Consider the following 22,796-nt stretch of genomic DNA (forward strand, 5'->3'; position numbering starts at 1 on the left):
GATTGTAGGACATCTACTCTACCAACTGAGCCTCAAACGCCCCCAAAAACAGCAGGCTGCATCTGAACAGCAGGGAATATTTTTAGTCTCCATGAGGACAAAGCACTGATAACATATTCATGGAAATCACGTGTTGCTGTAAACAGATCCCACTTACTGAATTACTCTGCCTAATGTGCATTGTCTGCCACTTTCTAAAATTAGGAGCTGTAATTTATGTGCAGGGCTGAAGGGCTCCAGTCATGGGTGAAAACATCTCAACAAGAAAGTCTTGTTGCTGGGCCTGGTTCTCTCTCTCACACACTGCAGCTTGGCATGCAGGAAGTCCACTAACTCTCAAAAGACGAGCTGCACACTCGAGACTGGACCCAAAGTGACCCCCTGTCAACCAAATGCACAAATAAGCACATGCTCCACACAGAGAGGCCAGCAAGCCTGGTCCAAACTCAAACCACAGGCGTTCCTGCCATCAGGCTAGAGTCCTGATCACTGAAACACTGTGCTGCCCAGCAGGACGGCCTCAAACATGAAAGCCCAGATTCACAGGAATCATCTGCCTCATTCCGATTTTAAAATTGGTGCATTCAAGAGCAGTGAAAATCCCCTTAAAAGTCCTCTGGTTCCTGCCGGGGGGAACAGCACTGCTCCAGTAGTTACAAAACTGAGAAACAAATGTTTACTTTTCCACAAATCTCACAAAAACAGAAAACTCCAGCTTCTTTCTTGTCCTCCACCTCAGCCTGAGCTAATTCATCAATACTTTCCTTCCTTTATTGCCTCTGACATAAAGGCGTCAGCCACAGGAGGGCGTCTCACATCTTATCTTTTGAAAACAGAACAATATTCGAATCATCAGATCTTCATGGTTTCAGTGAGACTCTCTTAGGTGGATGTTTTCCAACAAAATCTTGTGACTTCTTGTGACTCAGATGCATTATCATGTAACAGTGATACAATCCTCCTTTGTCTGATGATTGATCTAATCTTAATTGCTATGTTCATGCTTGACTCTCATTATTGATCCGATTATAGTTGTGATTGGTCGAATTTACCGTCAGGAACAACAAAACACAAAACTGAACATATTTCTTTTGCAAAGTCATCCCTGATGTATTTTTGAGTGATTTAGAGATGAGAGGGCTGTGGGAGGTTGAACCAGCAGCTGGTGACTGTAAGTCCTGATGGTCACGGGTGTCTTTTCCTCCCATCCGCTTTGCCTCTGTGCCTGACTGAGGGTCGGGTGATTGGGCCAGCTCAGGACTGCTGCGTCTCTGACAGAAACAGAGACAGATCTCCTTCTGGGAAACGGCAATTACAGGGTGTGTGAAAAGCCTGACAGGTGAAATGGGTGAAAAAGCAGGGACCGGGAGTGAACTGACAGCTTCACTCCGGCTGAGCAAGTGTCTGGTCGAGCAATTTTCATTTAATTTTCTCTTGGGCTCGTCTTTGGACGACGTTACTCAGATTCCCGCCTGTCTTAGCGAGCTGCGGCTCCATAATGCTGCGTGTCTCTTTTCTTCAAAGAGGGTTATTTTCTCTGAAAGAGATGAAGGATCTGAAGTGTCTCTGTAGGTGGTGAATCTATCTGAAGGCCGACGCATCTTATAGGTTGCTCGGTCGTCACCAGAATCAATCAGAACGCTGCTTCTACTATCCAGCAACAACCTGGACAAAACATCGTGTTCTCAGAGTGTGCATCCTTCTGCATTTAACCATATAAGAGACACAGGAAGGAGGGACTGATATGAGTATATTCTCGTTTCCAAAGACCTCACAGGCCTTTAAGTGTGGCATGATTTCATGGTTGGATTTATCTAGGTACATTATCTCCAGTGTGAGTCTGTTTGGAGGCATTTTTCTGTGTAGTTTGTAGAGTTTTGATGGTTTTACTTTAGATGGATCATCACACACCTGAACTCCAGTTACCCAACTGAGGGATGAGAACCTATCGCTCAATGCTTCACCCTTTTTTGCACCAGTTTGTGTTGTTCTTATAACTTTTGAAGTCTCATAATAGTTGTTTTAACTCAATTTGCATTTTTTTTTTCAATATTTGATTTAAAATTTGTTTTGTAGGTGGTTCTGACTTTCCAACATTAATAATGCCTCAAGTTTCTCTTTTGAACTTCTTTTTATATTTGTAATTTAGCATTAGTCTTAATTGAATTTTGTCTCTCTGAATGTGTTCTTATCTGATGTGTTTTTAATCTTCAATATCTTGCTTTAGCTGTTTCTTTGTCCTCACTCCATTTGAATTTGATTTTTTTCCTGTCTTTTTTATCATACATTTAAAAACATATAATTCTGTCTTGTTTATTAAAATGTATGATGAAAATTATTTGTAAAGATACAGTATTTAATCTTAATTTAAACCGAATAAAGTGTTCCTGAGACAAAGAGAGTTACACTATCTCTCCTAAAACATTTGACTATTTTCCATTAGTGTGACTGAAGACTAAAGTGACTCAATGCCCCCTCTTGTGGTATAAAGTGATTTTGCATGACCATGTAGGATGCGCCCGAATAGCTTGCTAACCTCAGTAAATATGTCTATTGTATAAAAAAAGACTGTCAATTTTTCTCAAGATTGTTGATTTTCAGTTTTAACTTTTTAAAGCTGTTTTCAGAGAAATTTGACTGAACAGGAATAGATGTATTTTTAAGCTTATTAACTATTAGATGCAAATGAAGTTTCTTTTTTTTTTAGTAAGATGGTGTAAACTAGATTTTTACATACCTAAGTGAACAGTAAATTATGTGTTTCAAGTTTCTTGAGCTATTTTGTAGTATGAACTGGTTCAAAATGAAGAAAATATCACGAATAGTTATTTTGTGTCTCTTTCTTCTGGATTATACCAGCCGCAAAATGAAAAAAAAAATCAGGTTGGTAGATTATTTCTTTGTTATAGAAACACTTCTTGGTAATATATGGTTGTAAAGTATTTCCTTTACTAACAGGTGCCATATAAGGATTGTGTATTTGGAGGATGAGCAAAAGAGCTGAACGTGTGGGCTGCAATCAGCTTTTCTTTGCTGACGACTCTTGCTTGATAGATTAGATGATTGAAAACTGAAGAGACAAGACATTTGAGCAAGATGACAGGTGACTCACAAACAGGGCAGAGGAGTCACGCAGAATCACATCAATGTCTGAGTCTGAGAGTTAATTGAAACAAAGATTCAAGTTTGCTCAGATATCCTTTGAGAAAGTAACAACTTTGCATCACTTGTGGATACTTTTTTAGGGCAATCAATAATGATACATTGGTAAAGTCTGGATAAAGTTGTAGTATTCAAAGAAAAATGCAGTGAGATTCAGTTTATTGTCATTCAAACAAATTCAAAAAGAACAAATTTTCACAGTGCTAATGAATTCTGAACAAAACAGAACACATCACAGGCATGACAAACCTGTGGCCCAGAAGCCAAACCCAGCCTGGAAGAGAGTGAAATCTGGCCCAGTGTGAAGCACAGCACAAATGTGAGCAGACGTCGTTGTATTCATTGTTCGTATGTGAGAAAACTACTTCCTGGAAAGAAAAATACACCAGGGTCACCTTCTAAAGTGTAAAAATGACAAAGAAGACTGGTAATCGTTACAGACTGTACCCCGAACTTCCCATTCCTGTCACATGGTTACAGATCAGAAAAGGGAATTGAAAAGGGCACCACTATTCCTGTTGGAGCTGCACTGAAGGGTGGTGAACTCAACCAGTTATTGTGTTCTAAAAGTTATTTTTGTACAGAGAGGAAATAGTTTGTACATATGATGAAAGCACTGAATGTTGAACGCTGTAAGACATGATGTACTTTATTTCATCTGTTCAATATTAAATGAGCACTTTGCATGTTAAGAGCATGTATGTCCAGATGGAGGGAGAATAGAAATGTCCTAAAAACCAGGAGTTATGAGAAATACTGACTAAAAGTCCAATTTTCGAACTAAAACTGATGGAAACACTGCAGATACTGGTGGTCTGACTGCTGAGGCCCTGTGCCGTGTGACGCCCATGGTCTGAGATCCGCGCCCCCGTGCCTATCCGTGCGCGCGCTTCTTCAAAAGCCTTTGGTTCACGTGCGGAAGGGCCCGTGGAGGGGTGTGGAAGAGGTGACTTGTGGGATGCGAAGCGGCCGGCGGCAAGAAGCGACGCGGACGGACGGACGGAGGGGGGAGAGAGAAACACCCGGGAGAGGAGCGGGAGTAGGACGACACACACATATACTCACACACACACAGGGCCTGACGTGCAGCCCCGCACACACATACACATACACATACACACACACACGCACACACTGAGCGGAAGGAAAAGTTCACATCCCACGAATCAACGCGTGGGAGTGGGAGCAGGATCGTGACTGACTGAGGCGAGCTCCACTGTCTGTCTCGTCATGGCAGGTAATTCGGCCGAGCCTCCACACGCAGAACCGCCGCTCGAACAGCTCTGGTCGGTCTCAGCGGGGACAGTTCAGTCCGCTCGTGTTTCTGCTTGGGCGTTTGCAGCGTTTCGATGTCGGGTGAAGCTAACAGAACTTAGCCGGTGCTAATGCTAGCTCGGATGTCACCGCTCATCCGGCCTGTCTTGTCGGAGCCCGGAGCTAGCTGTCCGGCTAACTAGCCGCTAGCAGACTTTAGCTGTTTACCGTATACCGGTGTTACGAATTAGCTGGTTTTCCAGATAACTGCTGACCGACTTCCTGTAGCGTCCGACGTTGCCGCTCGTATCAACTGATGTTGGCAGAAATCCGTAGCTGTTGTTTAACCGTATGTACAATAAAAATTTCAAGCGTTACACCTTTTTGTGAGTCGTATTTTAAGATTTGCGGTACCTGTTTCTGTAAGTACCTGTTACTGTTGTTCAACGACGGACGCTGAAGCGGGGTGGGCACTAGTCATCAGGGAAACCAACTAGTCCGAAACACCGGCCCGGGACCGTTTTCTGTGCATGCTAACTTTGCATGGCCAAACACTGCTATCCGTCACACTAAGTTCTCGCAGCTTGTTTCTTGACTTCTTTGGAGCTTTTGGTGTCAACGGTAACCTGTGCCGGTAAACATATTCATATAAAACTATATAGATTTCCTGTGAGCCAAGCTAGCTTCCACTAGCGCAAACTTTGACATTGCCCACATGCAGGCTAGCACAGCAGGCCTGCTGCAGACCCAGAGGCTGGTTTTCTGTATTTATTGGTTATACAAATTGAACAATCAAAACCAGTGTTCGGAATATACATCTTTCTGCATATATTCTGAATCAACCTTGTTGAAAAATAGCTTCATAGTGGGGGATTTGTACACTTCAGCTTCATTTCATTCATTTGCGTTATTTGTACTGAAGTCAGCGATATTGTCAATTTGGCAGGAAATCATGGCTATGCATGTAATTTCCGATTTAGATTTAGTAGTATTACGTCGGTAAAGTGAATAGGGGACCTCGGTGATGTGTTAAGAACATGCATACGGTCCATTTGGGCGGGGAAATCGCATTGGTCTGTAGGCAGATGCATTGCTCATCACCATCTAGTTGAGAGATTGGCACATTTTAACACCTGTTTGCTTTTAGGGACATTTTTTCTCATAGATCACTCAGATATCCAGGTTTCTATGTAAAGACTGCTTTTAGTGCAGCCATGCCCTGCCTTTTTAAAATGGTAAACCATGATTCATTTCAGATTGTGTTCATTCTGAAGCCATGGTGACTCATAAATGTCCTTGATTATTTTGCAGAGCTCCTCCAATACGCCTGGACATTGTTATCCAATCGGACCAGTTTTTTATTGCATAATAACAGAAATGATTGCGCCTTTAAAATATGCAGAATTCCAGCTTCTTTATTGAGCAATGAACTGTGTTGACGGGAACCTGTAGGGACTAGTGGCAGAGGCTGCTAACAAATATTGTGGCGTGTATTTTCTTGTAGCAGTATTTTTAACGTAGGAGCCTCTGACACGATTGCATCTCCTGCTGTTAACAATGGAGCACGGTTTAAATAAAGGATGCTTCAAAGCTGCATTTACAGTGTGTTACTGTGGTGTATTCTTTAGTCAGTATTTATGGCTGCAGTATGAACTCAACTCTCCCTCTCAGGCAGAAAAAAAATCACTTTGTGAAAGGGACTGAACATAATTCCTGTTTCTAACAATCTGATAAATTGATGAAACCGATAGAGTACATGTATGAAAAGTTGTGCTGAACTTTGAGATAAGGTCTGCTTTTGTTAGGTTTCTAGCTTTTGTGGAAATGTACATCACTTTTTCTTCCTGCTTCTCAAAATACCACAAATAGTGCTTTGTAGCTCTCAGGTCACTCACTTCCAGTCAGTCCAGAGGCCTGTTGTGTTCAGTGTGAGTCCTGACACCGAGTCTGATCACATTTAACCTGCTGCAGTTTTTATTATGTTCAGTTCATCTCTGCCAACACTGTGGCAATAAGATCAACTTTTTACACAAATTTGTTCACAGCAAATTTCCATAACGACTGAACGTGTTGATCTCATTACGTGCGGATTGTGTTAAGTCATGGTGTGTGTGTACATTGCTGGTGTATCGAAGAGGTGTGCTCTGCATGCTTTCAGGCCGGGCTTGCAGAAGTTTTGAGAGGATATGTGCACATTTCTATCCGTGCATGTTTTTGCAACATGTCCCCCCAAAAAATGTACCAATGTTCTTAAAAGAACAATGTTTCACTCCGTTGCCATTTTTAACAGTGTGCATGTACTCTGCAGGAGTTCTAATACATGTTGTTTTTAATTGCCATTTCATCTAACCAGAAATGAAAATGTTGCTAATGTAACACGTAATATGTGCTGTTTGTGCAGGACCTGGAGGCGACATGCAGTGGTGCTTCTCTCAGGTGAAAGGAGCCATTGATGATGACGTAGCTGAAGGTACGACCTCTTATTTCTCCCAGCCTAGAGCTTAGATGTAAAGCTGTGAGCAGCCTTCCTCTGTCTGTGTACATATGCACACTCCCCACACCATTGACATCCAATACATGCTGAGCATGGCTGGCATTGTGGAGTTATGTATCTAATTGCAATTTCACTAACAGATATATGTATGCAAGTCTAAAGGTAAAGACTTTTGCCCTGTATTTTGTTTTTCAAAACTGTGTATGGACATTTGCAAACTGGTTGCATTCCTGTTTGTATGTACATTAGGACTGTCATAGTCGATCTTTATGACAGATTTAATTGCCATTTTAAAGTAATGCTTATACAAACCAAACACTTTACAAGCTTCCTGTGGGTGAGCCGCTGAAAGCCTGGAGTTGTTCGAGGAAGCAGAGCATTATTGGTCTTGGAGGTTCACTGTGTGATAAACTAAATCAGAATTTTTTTGGGGCGCATTTTGGGATTGGATTCATTTTCGGTCACATCTGAAGTTCAGTGTTAATGGAAGTGACATTGTTCTATTCATCTTAGAGGAAAACAACATTTCCAAAGCTGTTTTTATGATAATATACCGATACCAGTATCGGGCCTGATACGACACGGAATACTCGTACTAATAAAGATCCTTGATACGACCCAGTGAGTGTTACGTCTTCTATCGGCTGATATACAAGAGACCATGGATGATGCCATTGGTTCAGAGATTCTTTAACATGAATGAGAATGACAAACGTAAGACAGATTTATGATCTGCAAAAATATCGAGAGGTGGTGAAAGTTCGTACAACACCAGTAACTAATTTGCCAACCACATTTGAACCAACAAACTTGGCTCGATGTCACTCATAAGTATAGCTGCTCACTGGATCCAGGAGGATTTTACTCCCAGCCGTGCTTTATGCAAAAACGTTTTGGGGCTCACACACCAGCAATGATTAAAACACGACTGATGCGCTCATTACCAGCAGACTGGAGTGTGTTTCTGCATCTTCAGTACGCACAGAGCAGCACGTAGATGGACGCTACACACTGGACAGATGCTGGACCCTTTGAGAATATTGAAGGCGTTTTGCAATAATGCATAGACTTGTATATCATTTATGTATAGAATATGAATTAGGCTTCACAGTATTTATTAAGTACTTGTCCTTTAAAAAAATGGTATTGGTTCATCCCTGTTTTTTTTATATTGAAAATGTTACTAAAGTTCAGAAACAGAGTGTCTAGAAGTCTTCAGATAAATCGTTTGCACATAAACATCTCTCAACGACAGTCCGCAAGTGTGAAACAAAACCATAAAGTCCACCCACCTCTACAAGTAGCTACTTCTCTGCTTGGATGAGAAAGAAGCCATTCCTTACCTGAACAGAACGAACGCAGCATCGCGTGCCGGGCAGTCCTCCGACGTTCCAGGTAGCAGTTTTCATAGGCGAGCAGCGTGGTCGATACAGCCGGTCGGGCACTGCGAGCTTTTAGGGTGGATGGATACTTCCGTGTCTTTTGGCTTCTTTCCCAACTGCTGTGGATGCAGACCAGTATCATGTCTCTGGATCTGGATTTCAGTTGGATGGTTGATAGATGATCTTCAAATGTGCATTGAAGCTACACATCAACAGGGTTTGTCAGCACGTTCAAACTCTATGCAGCATTTGCAGCTATTTGCACTGTGTGAAGGAGAAAGCCGTTGTTGGGAATGACAACACATTAACTTCTACGTACACTTTGTATTTGCTGTAAATCATATTATTGTAAAACTCTGGAACATTGTTGCGTATCCGATGTTCAGATGATTCCGTTCAGCCCTTTTTATACTCCTTTGAGGTTCAGCTATAGATAGGACGAAATGATCCGTCTGTCTGGAATAGAAAATACTATTAATCCCAGGGGAAATTCCTTACAGCGTTGCTCCACACACAGAATATTAATAGAATATTAAAATATTGAGTGAGTCAAATGAGTTCAGAACAGGGGTGTGAAACATAAGGCCTGTTCAGCAAAACCGACTCACAAGAGGCTCAAATCCAGCCCACTGAACCGCCCAAAAAAACTCTTAAGGGTTTCATGATTTTTTTTCTTCATGTCAGTTGTCATTTTTGGTAGTAATTTTGTGGTTTTGTGAAAATACTGACATTTTGTCACTAAGTTTAAATTCAAAGGCTATTGTGGCTCTATTTTACTGGCCCGGCCCACTCAGAATGAAACTGAACTGTGTGTGATCCCTGAACTAAAAACGTATTCGACACCTCTGATCCAGACAGAATATATAAAAGATTTCAAGGTTATTCGTTGGATCAGCTCTATGCTGTCAAGTGTTTCACCTCCAGCACGTACTTACACATTTGACTAAATAATCCATTGATGAACATTTCACTAACCAACCATTAGAATAAGTACACTCGACACACACTAAGACTCCTGTAAGGAATCCAGCACCCATCTGGATTTAAAAACATTTCTTTGATTGATTAAATGTTTCTAGTTTGAAAAACCCTTTGATTTTAACAGTTTTTATGTGACTCGGCATTAATTTCCTCACACTGATCTCCCACTTTTGGCGGGTCAACGCACCTGCTCCTGATATTTGCAAGTATAGTTCATTCCGTGCCTCCTGCACCTTCTTATTTGGATAGTTTCACTCAAGAAGAGGAGATTTGCAAATGCTCTGCTGGAATAGCTGATTGAGACTTATAAAGTGACTTCTGGCCTTCGTACTCTTGGTTGACTGTGTGCTCACTAACCCGTTCATCTATATGCCAATAATCTCATTAGCTAACTTGATTTTATGTAATTATGTGGTAGTTGTTGACATTTAATACGCTGCACTTTCACGGTCATGATGCAAGAAGATGGTTCATCATTTGGAAGCCTGATTTTCTGTGCTCGGGCAGTCAAATGAAAAGGTTGTTCTTGCTTTGCACAGATGCATAACAACACTCTCTGTAGTTATTGGAATTTAAAGAATGTATCTGTGCTTTGCGATTTATTTTACAGTTAGTCCTTCGGTTCATCATGTTCTGCACCTGGCTGGTATGTTTCAGCCCTTTAACACATGCCAGCAGAGGAGTGACAGAAAGTTTTCATTGCCCTCTATCCATGCAGAGGTGGACTCCATCTGTCTGCAGGGACTCGAGCAGGAGATTTCCGATGTGTAGAAATGTTCCTGTGGACTGAGAAACAACTGTAAATCAATTGCTGATGAAAAGGAAAGCAATCCAACCATTCAAAATCTGGCATCGCGCATTCAACTTGGTGAAGGCTTCACCTTCAAGAAAGAGAAATGAAGATTTTACATGATTACTAATATGAGAAAATGTCCCAAAAATGCTGAAATTCTTTCAAAGTTTATTGGTGGTTGTTGTTAATATCGTCCCCTAAATACATTGTGTGTATTCGAAGCCTTTGAATGACAATGTTCAAGAAACCTCAGACCATGAATGTTGAAGTGCTCAGGAGGTTAGCGTTTCGCTTTCTGGCTCCGTCTAGTCAGACTTGTGTAGAATGAAATTTCCACAGCCGTTGCAGAAGTACATCTCCCTGGATCAGTGTCATGAGTGGCTGCATTATCCTCTCAGACCAGACTCAAACTGGCCTCAGTGTCGCCCACAGCGCAGCACCAGCGGACTGTGTAGCGCCAACTAGAGGTGCGATGGATGTGGATAAAACACAAATATTCCAGTGACAGGGTCTCTGGGTAAATGGTCGCACCGCTGTCATCAGCTCTCCGCAGTTAAAACACAAATGCTTGCATGTGACTGATGCTCTAGTGGAATGATTACGTGTATTTTTTTCTGCTTCCTGAGGGCATTTTTTTTTTTTTGTCTAAAAGGATATTTTTGCAGTCACTTCTGCATCTGCATCCAGAAGCAGCTGCAACTCGGTGGAATGCTTTTGTCCTTGTTTTCTGGAAGGTGTTCACTGAAACTCAGAAACAAGGGCTCAATATCTCCATTTGGACCTGAGCAGTATATTAGTACTGTATTGTATCCTGAGATGTGAGGGGTTTTAGTAAGATCAAATTTTGCTCTATTTTTATTCTTTTTTTTTTTTTTTTTTTTAAGGTTGACAGGATTGATATGGAAGCATCTTCAAGTAGCCTGACAATACACTTGAAATATAAAAGTGGTAGTATAAACTGATTTCAGTATTTTTAATGTTTTTCCTGCAATGCAGCCTTTTAATCAGTTACTTTTTCATCCTGTGCTGATCTCTATATCTTTATATAATTTAAACGTCATCAGCTGCTGCTCCATCACGTTGCAGCGCGTTCATCTTCAGCCTGCGTTGAAGTGGAGGATGCAGTCCGGTCTGTCTGTCACATTATTTGTGCGCCGGCCTTGCTCAGTTGAAGGACGCAGCAACACTTGAGCGTCAGCCGAAGCTCTCTTGCAGTCAGATCTGCATCTGTACATCCCTGCGTAACAGACGTGAAGCTTCGTCCCTCTGAAGACTTCCGTAGTCTCCCCCCTTTGCCTTTTAATTGACGTCGGAAATTGCAGGCTGGAATCATCCTGATATCTTTTTATAGCCCTCTTCTGCTTTGTACACATCGCTTAGCGTCGCATTTAGATCCTCAGTCGGCTGCTCGCCGGCGTCTCGGGCTGTTGTTTAAACACACTTTGAAGAGTTGACAAGAATTCAATATCTAAACTCTGATGATAGACTGTAATACTATTGTCCAATAATGGTTGAAAATTTGAGGCAATATTAATCAAATAAGGCTTAGTTTTGTCTCACTTTGCACGTGTTATAGTTTTTTGCTCTCACTTGAAATATGCCCAGTTGTGTAATATGTGTCAAAAAACATATTATTCAGCTGTGCATCATCTTGAACCGCCAAGCTATCAGTTTAGATACGTCCCCCAGCACGAATAGGCCCTCAGGACGGACGGCGTACACAGAGACAGTCGACAGCCTTTCTGGAGTATTGTCTTCATGCTCCGGTGGGCAACAAAGGGTTAAGCGAGTGTGCATCGATGTGGCAGCGAGCTTCAGTTTGTGAAGCGGCGCTCTGCTGCTGGGGGAAAATGTGCAGCGTTGTCTGAGTAAGACAGAGAGAAAAAGGAGGAGAAAAGTAGGTTAGTGATCGTTCTCCGTCTGCTCTACATGCGGCGACATCCTTGCGCAGCAGCGCGCCCGTCCATCTACCACCGGGATGAGTCCAGGGTTAGTGAGGATTAAATGAGTGGCTCCTCGGTGTGTTGGAAAGAGGCTGCACACTGTCAGTGCTCCATTTGTGAAACATGGAAAATGTCGGTTTTAATGTCTGATTTCTTTTTTTCCCTCTTACAGCGGACATTATATCTACTGTTGAGTTCAACCACACAGGGGAGCTGCTGGCCACTGGAGACAAGGGTGGGCGTGTGGTCATATTCCAGCAGGAAATAGAGGTACAGCCTTGTTTATTTTCCTCAATAGTTTCAGAAGCATTCAGAGGGTCTTACTGAACAAAAGTAAAGTTCGGACGACGTCTCTCCATTCCCAACAGAATAAGAGTCAGCCTCAGTTCCGGAGCGAGTACAATGTTTACAGCACTTTCCAGAGCCACGAGCCCGAGTTCGACTACTTGAAGAGTTTGGAAATCGAGGAGAAGATCAACAAGATTCGCTGGCTTCCTCAGAAGAATGCTGCTCAGTTCCTTCTGTCCACTAATGGTGAGAACTTCGATCTCAATGAAACCTGACGACCAAGGCCCCCCCCCCCCCGACCATACAGTTCATTCACAACAATGTGTGAGGATGAGATATTTGAAATTAGAAGCAAGACGGAAAATAAAGACCACCCTAAAACACACTAAAAGGAAGAAAACTATATGAAAATCATAAATGTCTTTGATTTTAAGTCAAGAGCTGCTGTCAGCATTGTATTGGACTGAGAAACTCATGGAAGTGAATACAAGCTGAAGTGAAGGAAGCTCATTGTGTCTTTTTCCTCCTGACAATAACAGCAGTGTTGAACAGTTTTTGTGATCTCACGTCACTTAAGTGAAAACACTGTTTCTGCACAGATGGCTTAGCACAAATAGATATTACTTGGCAGTAACCCCTAACTTATGGGACTCTGTGCGCTGTGTTCAAGTGACTCCGAGATCGTCTCAAAAAAAAGAAAAAATTACCTAAAGATGATCTTAAAAAAACAAAAATCCTCCAAGCAGGGGCCTGGATCAGATCCCTGCTGAGAGAGATGTTCCCTCTCATTGACATCTACAGTTTAGAGTAACTTAATAAGTAATGCAGAATACTCAAAGCTCACACACTAGTAAAACATACACAGTCCACACAGAAAGACCCTGGAATCCAAGGGTTTGCTGCTCATGGTCCCAAAGGGCTACGCCAAAAAATTAGCACTCCTGTTGAGGATTGAGGCAAAAGTTGACTTGGATTTTGCTCAGTAAGAATTGTTTACTGATGAAAAGTATTTAAATAAAAAAAAAAAAAAATAAATTATGAGCTGCTGTTTCTTTTGACAGTTTTTCTCAGTCTTTGTTTGGAAATCATGATTAGATTTGTCAAAATTACTACAGTTAAGTAAATCTATAAACAAAACCCATGTTTTTTTCATTCAATTTTATGTTTGTTTTTTGTGAAACACCATTTTTATGAGCTGCTTACTCTGCTCCTGGTACTGTGAATTATTTGATGTGAACTGGTTTTGTTTTTTCCCCCCTCCCCGTTTTTTCTCCAGATAAGACGATTAAATTATGGAAAATCAGTGAACGAGACAAGAGACCAGAAGGTTATAATCTGAAAGAGGAGGATGGACGCTACAAAGACCCCAACACTATCACGTCACTGCGGGTCAGTGCTTGATTCAAACACACTGCAACAGGCTGCAGTGCCTCATTGTATATTTTGTTACTAAATTTCTTTAAGTCGTCTTAATTAATCAGAATCGGGTTTATTGCCAAGTACAGTAGCCTCTTCGAGGAATTTTGTTTCTTCAGACTTCATGCAGTCTCTCCTGCTTCATCGATCAGGTACCTGTTTTAATACCCATGGACCTCATGGTGGAGGCCAGTCCACGGAGGGTGTTCGCCAACGCCCACACCTACCATATCAACTCTATCTCAGTCAACAGCGACAACGAGACTTACCTGTCTGCAGACGACCTGCGCATCAACCTGTGGCACCTGGAGATCACCGACCGCAGCTTCAGTATCCTTAAAGACCTCATCAGACACTTCTTAAGCTCCCGAATCTGCCGATTTTTCATTCATAACATGTCCTGTGTCGAATAATTAAGGTTATTTGAGTATTTCATAATAAAGTCGCTGATTTTATCTGCCTGTAAAAACGAGTCGGAGGGTTGATGACTCAAGCGGCACTCAAGCATTTCCAAATCCGGCATCAGAGATCAATTTCTTTTCTCCGTTAGCGATGCATCTGCGCTTTCACATGTGCCTCATCAACAGCTCTGGAGAACATGGAGGGGTTTGCACATTCAGCTCGATTAGCTACTGAAAGTGTCAGTGCTGGCAGACGTCCACTTGATGAAAGCCCGAAATGTGTCTTAACACACATGCAGTCTGACCGCTGTATGAAATGAAAAGTTAAAGGTTATCGGTCAGTCTTCATCTGACCAGCTTCGCCAGTTGTGATCGTCCCCCCCCCCCCCCCCCCCTTCCTTAACCGTGTGCTCCTCAGACATCGTAGACATCAAACCGGCCAACATGGAGGAGCTGACGGAGGTGATCACGGCCGCAGAGTTTCACCCTCACCAGTGCAACACCTTCGTCTACAGCAGCAGCAAAGGAACCATCCGCCTGTGCGACATGAGGGCTTCAGCGCTCTGCGACAAGCACTCGAAGTGTGAGTTTCAAATCCCTCGAATCCCTCCTTTTCTCTGCACTGACCTGCCGAATAAGACCCGGTTGGTCCCGTCCCGCTCGAGATGTTTGATTCTACTCTCTCTATCGTAACAGTGTTCGAGGAGCCAGAAGATCCCAGTAATCGCTCCTTCTTCTCTGAGATAATATCCTCAATCTCAGACGTCAAGTTCAGCCACAACGGGCGATACATGATGACAAGGGACTACTTGTCTGTGAAGATTTGGGACCTGAACATGGAAACCAGGCCTGTGGAGACCTATCAGGTGAGCCAGTGTTCCTTGGTTCAGTTTTATTTCATTCATTCTAAATATAAAAACAAAACAGTTTTCAAATCCCTGAATGAAAAGGAGCAGAAAGAATAAACTTGTATAGTCTGACCCTTTATCTCAGTCATGTTTGTCAGTGGTAAACATGTCGGAGAATTGTTTCTAATTTTCAACTCTAATTTAAAATTCAGCTTCATTCCAGGTGTAAACTTCCCATTATCTGATATATATTTTTTCCTGACTGATAATCTTATCTGCTCTTGTTTACACGCTATCTGAACAAATCGGCTTTCTCTACTCGTGGAACTATTGGCACAGGCTCTTACTTTTATGACCAACTGCCTCAGGCATTCCTCTCGAATGCAGATGAACCTGTTTGGGGTCGAGCCCTCTGATTGTGTCAGACCAAACAAATACCATGTGACATCTCTCAAGCTCTACCTTTTTTTTTATATAATAGAATGAAATTAAACATTCATTTCTTGATGCCTTTTATCAGAAAATATTGTTCTAACTGCAGCTCCACACCGAATACAGAATTTGAACATATAAAGATGTGATAAAATAAAGCAAATTATTGATAAAAAATAAAACTGGTTTTGCTTCCTTTTGAAGAGCAGTTAAATCTTAACACATGTGAGCCTCAGCAGGTCTGAGCCGTTTTCCACTACCACAGCACTGACGAAGGCTGCTGTCATCAGTTTCTTATCAATTTTTAACTATTAGTGTCATTTATTAACACTTTGCTATGTGTGAAGTCCTCACATGGTCATGGATATTTTTTTAGACGGTAAGAAGATTTCAGTATCACACCTTTGGCTGCTGTGAGGACGTTTTACAATACTTGAACAGACGTTAACAGGAAGGAGCTGAATGAGTCCTGAAGCCTAACGTTAGTTCAATAGATGATCATCTCCAATAAGCCGCCCGTGGAAAAAAGCTTCTTGATGTGTTGATCATTTATTTTTCTAAGGGATAAATGGAAGTGACAATTGGCTTAAATTGACCCTGAATTAACTTTGAATATGCAGCAAATCTGCATCAGGAAACCCCGATAGTTGTTTGTTTGTTTTTTGTTTTGTTTTTTTCCGACAACCATAAACAGCTGCAATAGCAAGGGTGTCAAACATAGGGCCCGTAGGCCAAATCTGGCCCACAAGAGACTGTTCTGGCCTACCAAGGCCATCAAGAAAATGGTAAAACATTTCAAAACATTGATTTTTTTTTTTTTTTGATTTTTTTTAACCACTGCTTCTTAAGCTTAGCTGACAACACGGCTCAGAACCAAGCTGAGAAAACGGCGGTGCTGCCATGAACCTCAACCTCAAAGCAATGCTGTCAGCCCGAGTGTGTGTTTAAAAAGAAAAAGCATAACACATCAGCGATAGAAAAAAACTCATATTTAGCACCAGAAGGTATCAGGAAAACTTGATTAATGTTGACATTGTTTTTTTGTTTTTGTTTTTTTGCTGTTGGTAATTGATTTGGTTTTGTTAAAATATAGACATTTTCGTCACTTGTGCTCTGCAAAACAACACAGAAAAATCTTTAAATTTTAGATTTAATTGATTGGTTTGGCCCACTCAATATGAAATGTGTTCTGCTTGTGACCCCTGAAGTGAAAGGAGTGTGTATGGGTGTGTTAATCTGCGTACTGTATCCGCTCAAGCTCACTTGTGTGCGTCCTGTTAAGTCTACACAAGAAGTTAATTCCCTCCATTATGAGGCAAATTTTACATTTTTTAATTGTTTTTAATAAAATATTTCCTCTGCAGTAAGAAGAGTTGTTTGTTCCACTGCACGTCAGTCACTTTGTCTCTAGTGTTTCTCTGATACTATTTTAATGTGTGGATCGGTCACTGTAAGTCTGTTGTTTGACAACACTGATAAATATCTAAGTCATTTAAAGCTGCAGTTTGCTCCAGCTTCAACTACTGTTACATAACGGTGTCGACTTCTGGGTGTCGTGTCAGAACGATGTTCCAGTTGATGTTTTGATGAATCATATTGATTCTTATTTTCATTTATTGTATTTTGTCTGTATGTAAATGTATTGAATACAGTAATAATTTGACAAATATTTTCTTAGTGTGGCCACACCTTTTTTTAAATCACTTTTAATTCCATTGGTGGCCACTAGATGGCTCCCTCGTATGTTCTTAATGTGGTGCATTGAAGTTACTCACTCCATAGATGTCCTCTGCCTCCAGGTGATTGTTCATGAGCTGAAAAGCCGTTCCTCCGGTGTTTATAAGCTGCTGCGGTCAGCATTTGACCCGCCGTCTCCTCATGTTTTCACAGGTCCATGAATACCTGAGGAGCAAGCTGTGCTCGCTCTACGAGAACGACTGCATCTTCGACAAGTTCGAATGCTGCTGGAATGGAAATGACAGGTACACAGAGGGGCAGTTTACAGCTGCTGCCAGAGCAAACATCGAAATGGGGGACTTTTTTTTTTTTTTTTTTTTAGGCCATTTGAATTCTTCCATCTGCCTCTAAAAATACTGTTTTTCATTCGATCAGATGTCTCATCCTGTTTAAATCATAGAGCATGATCATCACAGTTCTTCTCTTGAGACATTTACCTGCGAAGCAGTTCTACTTAACGTATAAAAGTTTGCCAAGTTAATTTTAAGTGATGTTGCTTCCCGAATAGTGATTTATGTAGAAATGCAAGTTTGTCTCATAAAGCCTCTCGCCGTTTTCGCAGCGTGGTGATGACCGGCTCGTACAACAACTTCTTCCGGATGTTCGACCGCGGCCACCGGCGGGACGTGACGCTGGAGGCGTCCCGCGAGAACAGCAAGCCCATGCAGGTCCTCAAGCCCCGCAAGGTGTGCGCCGGCGGCAAGCGCAAGAAGGACGAAATCAGCGTGGACAGTTTGGACTTCAACAAGAAGATCCTCCACACAGCCTGGCACCCCCAGGACAACATCATCGCCGTGGCAACGACCAACAACCTATACATATTCCAAGATAAAGTAAACTAAAGCGCAGGGCGAGCTCGGCGTGAGACCGGGCGCTCGGCCCGCCCCGCAGCTTCACCGGGGGGGTGATCTGTGGTAGCAACCAGCGTCCCCCCCCCACCCCCGTCCCGTCCGTCGCTACTGCGTGCCCAGACTTTGCCACTTTGTTCTCGGTGTGGACGGAGGGAGACTCGCTCTCGCCCATCATCAGTGTGTGTGGCAGAGTGACACCTGCCTTGTCGTTTCAGTGATGTTGTGCCAATTTTTTTTTCCTCCCATGTCATGTTTTTTTTTTTTTTCTTTGCTAGCCCACCAGCCGGTTTCTTTTTTTTTTCTTTTTTTTTCTTTTTAACGTGGGTCAAAGTTTAATTTTCTTAAAAACTCAGAATACAGACAAGCTTATTTTTATAACTATTCCCCTCGTTCCGAATGGCTTTGTGGCTGTAAATGACAAGACCATCCCTTTAGAAAGAAAAAAACAAACACCCTCCCTCCCTTTTTTTTGTTTTTTTGTTTTTTTTTTTGTCCTGTGCCATTGTAGTGTTTATTTTTCTAAGAGAAATTTGACCTTTTTTGTGTGTGTGTGCGCGTTTGTGTGTGTGTACACCTTTTTATTAATGAATTCATTCTACTGTCTGTCCTTTGAGTCTCCTCACATCTCCAGTGTTTTCATTAAACCATTCGTACCCAACCGTCACACCGGTATGTTCACGGTTTTCTTCACACACACACACACGCACACACACTCTCACACACTCGCTGCTGGCTCAGCTTGGGTCGGGTCCAGCGATGTGTTTGTCCCGCTCTTTGTGCCTCAGGTTCTGGGTCGCCACATTCAACACGAGATCTTGGTTTTCTACGTTTAGTTTTGGAGACTGACTGTGTGTCTCTGTGAATCAGTTCTTTTTTCTTTTTTTTGTCTCACAATCGTCAGGTATAAGAGAAAACCTATTCAAAGATAATTATTCTGATTGTCATATTTATATTAAAAAGAGGTTAAGACGTTTGTTCCGTCCTATTTTGTGACACCAAGCCGGACCTGAAACACATCTATTTTTTTTTTTTTTTTGTTGTTGGAGTGATCTTTTAGGTATGGTCTTCCCGCGGTGTCACTGCAGCTCCAGCTGTGCACCACAACAGGGGAAACCTTTCTTTTTATTTCAATTTGACACTGGACTCTTGTTGCTGCACCAATTAAAAAGTACGTGGATGTCTGTGTTGTGAGACTGCAATTTAAAAAAGAAGAAGAAAAAAAAAAAACATTATTTGAGGCATTACGTCACTGAAAGTGTGTGTTTGAACTACTGCAGACGGTCCCGCTGCTGGACGCGGTGGCGGCGCAGCGAGCCGCCCGGAGACCTGCAGCGCTTGATGTCGCCGCACCATATTTAAAATGTGGACAGTTCAGATTCTATCGAGGCCTCTAGTAATGTATAGCTACAGTTTTAATCTATGATGGTGGAAAAAAAATAATAATAAAGGAACTACTTTTTGCATTGCTGCTCTTGCCTGATTGTTGATGGGATCCCATCAGAGCCTCATGATGGTTAAATGAGCTTCACACTGGTTCAACTTCATCATACATTTAAATTATTAAATCTGAAAACCACATATGCAAATATGTTTCCCCTTCCTGATCATACCCACAGCACTGTGGTTACACCTGATTGCAGAATGAGTATTAAAATGATTTAAATGTAATACTGATCAGCACCCTTCATTTTATGAATGTGTCTTGAGGCCTTCTGCACCACATCAGAGCTTCATCCATTCCCAACTCGGTGTTACTAGATCTGTCAAAAAGAAAAGCCCCTCAGAGATTCACATTAGTGGAAAGCACAGAAACGTGCTGCTGCTGTGTGATGCTGTGAAGCTAATGTGAAACCAGATCTCTGAAGGTTTGACTGAAGGCCAACATGCTGCCAATAAAGTGCACCAGGTACATCATAAAAAACTCTTGGATCAACTTGAAGATTGTCAAATTCAGTTTATTTCATTTGAGCATGAAGAAAACTTGCACTGACAATTATCTCCATGAAAATTGCATTTTGCTATATTTTTATCTATTAGTATTGTTCCTTCTCCATTATGATTCTGATTGTATACGTATAAACAAGATAAAGAACAAGTCCTGCCTTCATTGTGTTCTAGCTCATTTAAAATGGACAGAGTTCAAGTGGAAAAGTTCCCTGTGGGATTGTTTTCAAACTTAAAATTACCACTTGATGCCAAAGATACCGAGTCCAGTTTAAAGAGGAAGGAATTTAAGCAAGGTAAATACTTTTTCCTCATATAAAAATGATTTAATTTAACAAACGCTCTTTGAAAGATGCTCTTTCTGATTTCTTTGAATATTATCGTGAAGCTAAACGCTGGTTGTTTCAATGTTGAGTTCAGGGGTCACAACAAACAAATGCCCAAAAACCTTCTGTAGCTGTCACATCATGTTTTTACAAACTCACCCTGACAGCGTGGCTTTGAGGCAAATTTGACAGCAACGTGGTAGCAAGTTCTCTCACCGATATCTCAGCTCAGGTTGTTCAAAAGTCAATCTTTTCTTTGAAATGACTACAATTTCCAATGTATCTGTTGTGAGTTTCAATTCACTTGGATAAAATCCAGCGTTCCAGGGGAAACACTTTGGTACATCAAGGCTCTCCTCCTCCCGTTGCACCTGGTAGGTATCTGTTTATCTCTTAAACAGTTTAATTAATTTTGTTTGGCCTGCTACTACCTGCCCGCCACCATCACCGCTCCCAGAGCTGCACGGCTGCTTTGGTTTTATCACTGATTGTGTGGTTTTACCTTTTGTTTTGGTTCTACTTCATTCCTGCTTAGTATATTTTCTTTTCCTTTGGCGTGAGTCCAAACAGGAGATTCCAGCCCTGACCCGCTCTGCCCCGGACCTGGGTTATGTCCACGAGTTGGGGTCTCCATGCCAAATTTCCTTTGCCTTTCTGCATGAGGCTGTTCCCCTCTTTTACTGATGTTTTGTTGTGTTAGGGCCTTCACAGTGCAGAATGTCGTCCTGCGTGACTTCAACCGTGTTCCCTTTCCTGACGAAACCAACGTTTTACTGATCTGGCCCTTGAAATCTAACCTCTTCATGCATGGTTAATCCAAACACTTGCAGATTGACCACCTTTCCTCTCCATCACCACTCACACGTTTACTTCTAGCGAGATCTCCTTTTCTTCCGAGATAAGTCGACTGAACCTCACCCATGTCTGTTTTGGGTTGAACCAGCCCCATCATGACATTAACATCTTTGTGTTTGTTGGAATCTCTCGCAGTTTTCTTGCACTTCCACCCCGAGGAAGCTGGTGTGCAGATGCCAACTCCATAAACGCTGTTCTTTGGCCATTTTTACTGGGTATGTGTGTTCCTCAGTAACCTCCTCCCCTACAGTGATGAACCCTCTTATTCAGGTCCATATGGATGAATGAACAAATGCTTACCCTTCTCTCATTGGTCATGATTTCAGGGATCTGTTTTCCAAAAAATCAGCACACTTCTACAGTGTGTAATGATGTTTTCACTTGAAGTCTCAGATATTGTGTTCACGGATGTTATGTTGGTCTATGTCTTGTCATTTCATTATTTCTGATGTTGAAGAAATCCCATAAAAATACGGAAAAGTTATGTTAATAATACAAATGTCATGGTAAAATGAAATGGCATAGTGTTTATGTTCTTTCTGCTTTCAGACCATATGTTCCTTTGCACTAACAGTTAGCTTCATGAATCTTGATACACTGTTTTTGAATAACCTATAAGGCTCACATTGTTTTGGGATTTTGTATATCCATAATACTTTCAATCCATGCCAAAAATCTCAAGTGGAAGTCAGTTGGTTGCCTTTCCGAGCTTAAATAAAAATAAAAGTAAAAGAAAAACAAAACAAAACAAAACAAGAAGTAAGGTATTGAATGGATGTTTTTTTTTTTTTTTTTTTTTTTGCAGTAACCAGTTTATTGTAACTGTATTACTGACTTTATAAAACTCTAAAATAATATTCTTAAATTTTCTTCATCCGACAATGGCAGGATCTCAGTGCGCCACCTCGCGACGAAATATAGTTAATTTTAGGAGCGCTGATTTGGATGAAGACAAGAGTTAAAACTGGGACGGACTTCAGGTGCACACACCACTAAACTGAATAAACAAGACAAATGTGTCATAGCAAGGCAAGGCCTACAAAAATAATAATAATAAAAAGAACTACAGTAAATTCTACATGCACATGTTCAGGGCCTGAGCGCTGACGGGGAGTCGGATCCAATGTATGAGTGAATGTAACGGATCAAGCTCTTCATTTCCCCCTTTCTTCATTGTTTTTTTCCTGGTCTATTTTTAACATCTCAAGCTCATTAACCACTCTTCATACAGCAAATGTTTATTGCGATCAGCTGATGTGATGTCTACTTGATAAATACCAGAAGCAACCACACACACACACACACACACACACACACACACACACACACACACACACACACACACACACACACACACACACACACACACACACACACACACACACACACACACACACACACACACACACACACACACACACACACAAGGACGCGCGTGCCTGGACTAACCGTGTACTTGGGATCACGTCCGCATGCACCCACGTGAACGAATTACCTCCCCATTAATCTGAACATGCGGATTCCTGTTTTCCCCCTGCAGACGGTGTGCGTTATGGAGTCACGCATGTGGCCCGCACCCCGCGGGTGTCTTTTTTTTCCGCCCCGTTATGTAATCCTACCCCCTCTCCCTCCTTTTGTTGTCAGCGGGACGCCGTGACGTCATCAGCCAGCGGCTCGCGACAGACAGAC

The 22,796-nt window shown here is 41.9% G+C and overlaps 1 protein-coding gene across 1 annotated transcript; it reads left to right on the plus strand.

Annotated features, from left to right (window-relative positions):
• Positions 1 to 4,091: 4,091 nt before the first annotated feature.
• ppp2r2ab (protein phosphatase 2, regulatory subunit B, alpha b) lies at positions 4,092 to 19,445 on the plus strand. The gene is made up of 10 exons (XM_030084130.1): positions 4,092 to 4,399; positions 6,818 to 6,886; positions 12,182 to 12,279; positions 12,378 to 12,543; positions 13,574 to 13,686; positions 13,866 to 14,043; positions 14,533 to 14,697; positions 14,811 to 14,980; positions 17,285 to 17,376; positions 17,694 to 19,445. The coding sequence occupies exons 1-10, from the start codon at positions 4,393 to 4,395 to the stop codon at positions 17,971 to 17,973; spliced, it is 1,338 nt and encodes a 445-aa protein (XP_029939990.1). The 5' UTR covers positions 4,092 to 4,392; the 3' UTR covers positions 17,974 to 19,445.
• The last annotated feature ends 3,351 nt before the right edge of the window (positions 19,446 to 22,796 follow it).

Source organism: Salarias fasciatus, assembly GCF_902148845.1.
Source record: "Salarias fasciatus chromosome 7 unlocalized genomic scaffold, fSalaFa1.1 super_scaffold_4, whole genome shotgun sequence".
Lineage (NCBI taxonomy): Eukaryota > Metazoa > Chordata > Actinopteri > Blenniiformes > Blenniidae > Salarias > Salarias fasciatus.

Coding starts and splice junctions, on each gene's coding strand:
- ppp2r2ab (XM_030084130.1), top strand. Junction 12,544..13,573: donor GTTCCTTCTGTCCACTAATG/GTGAGAACTTCG, acceptor TTTTTTCTCCAG/ATAAGACGATTAAATTATGG. Junction 14,698..14,810: donor CTGCGACAAGCACTCGAAGT/GTGAGTTTCAAA, acceptor CTATCGTAACAG/TGTTCGAGGAGCCAGAAGAT.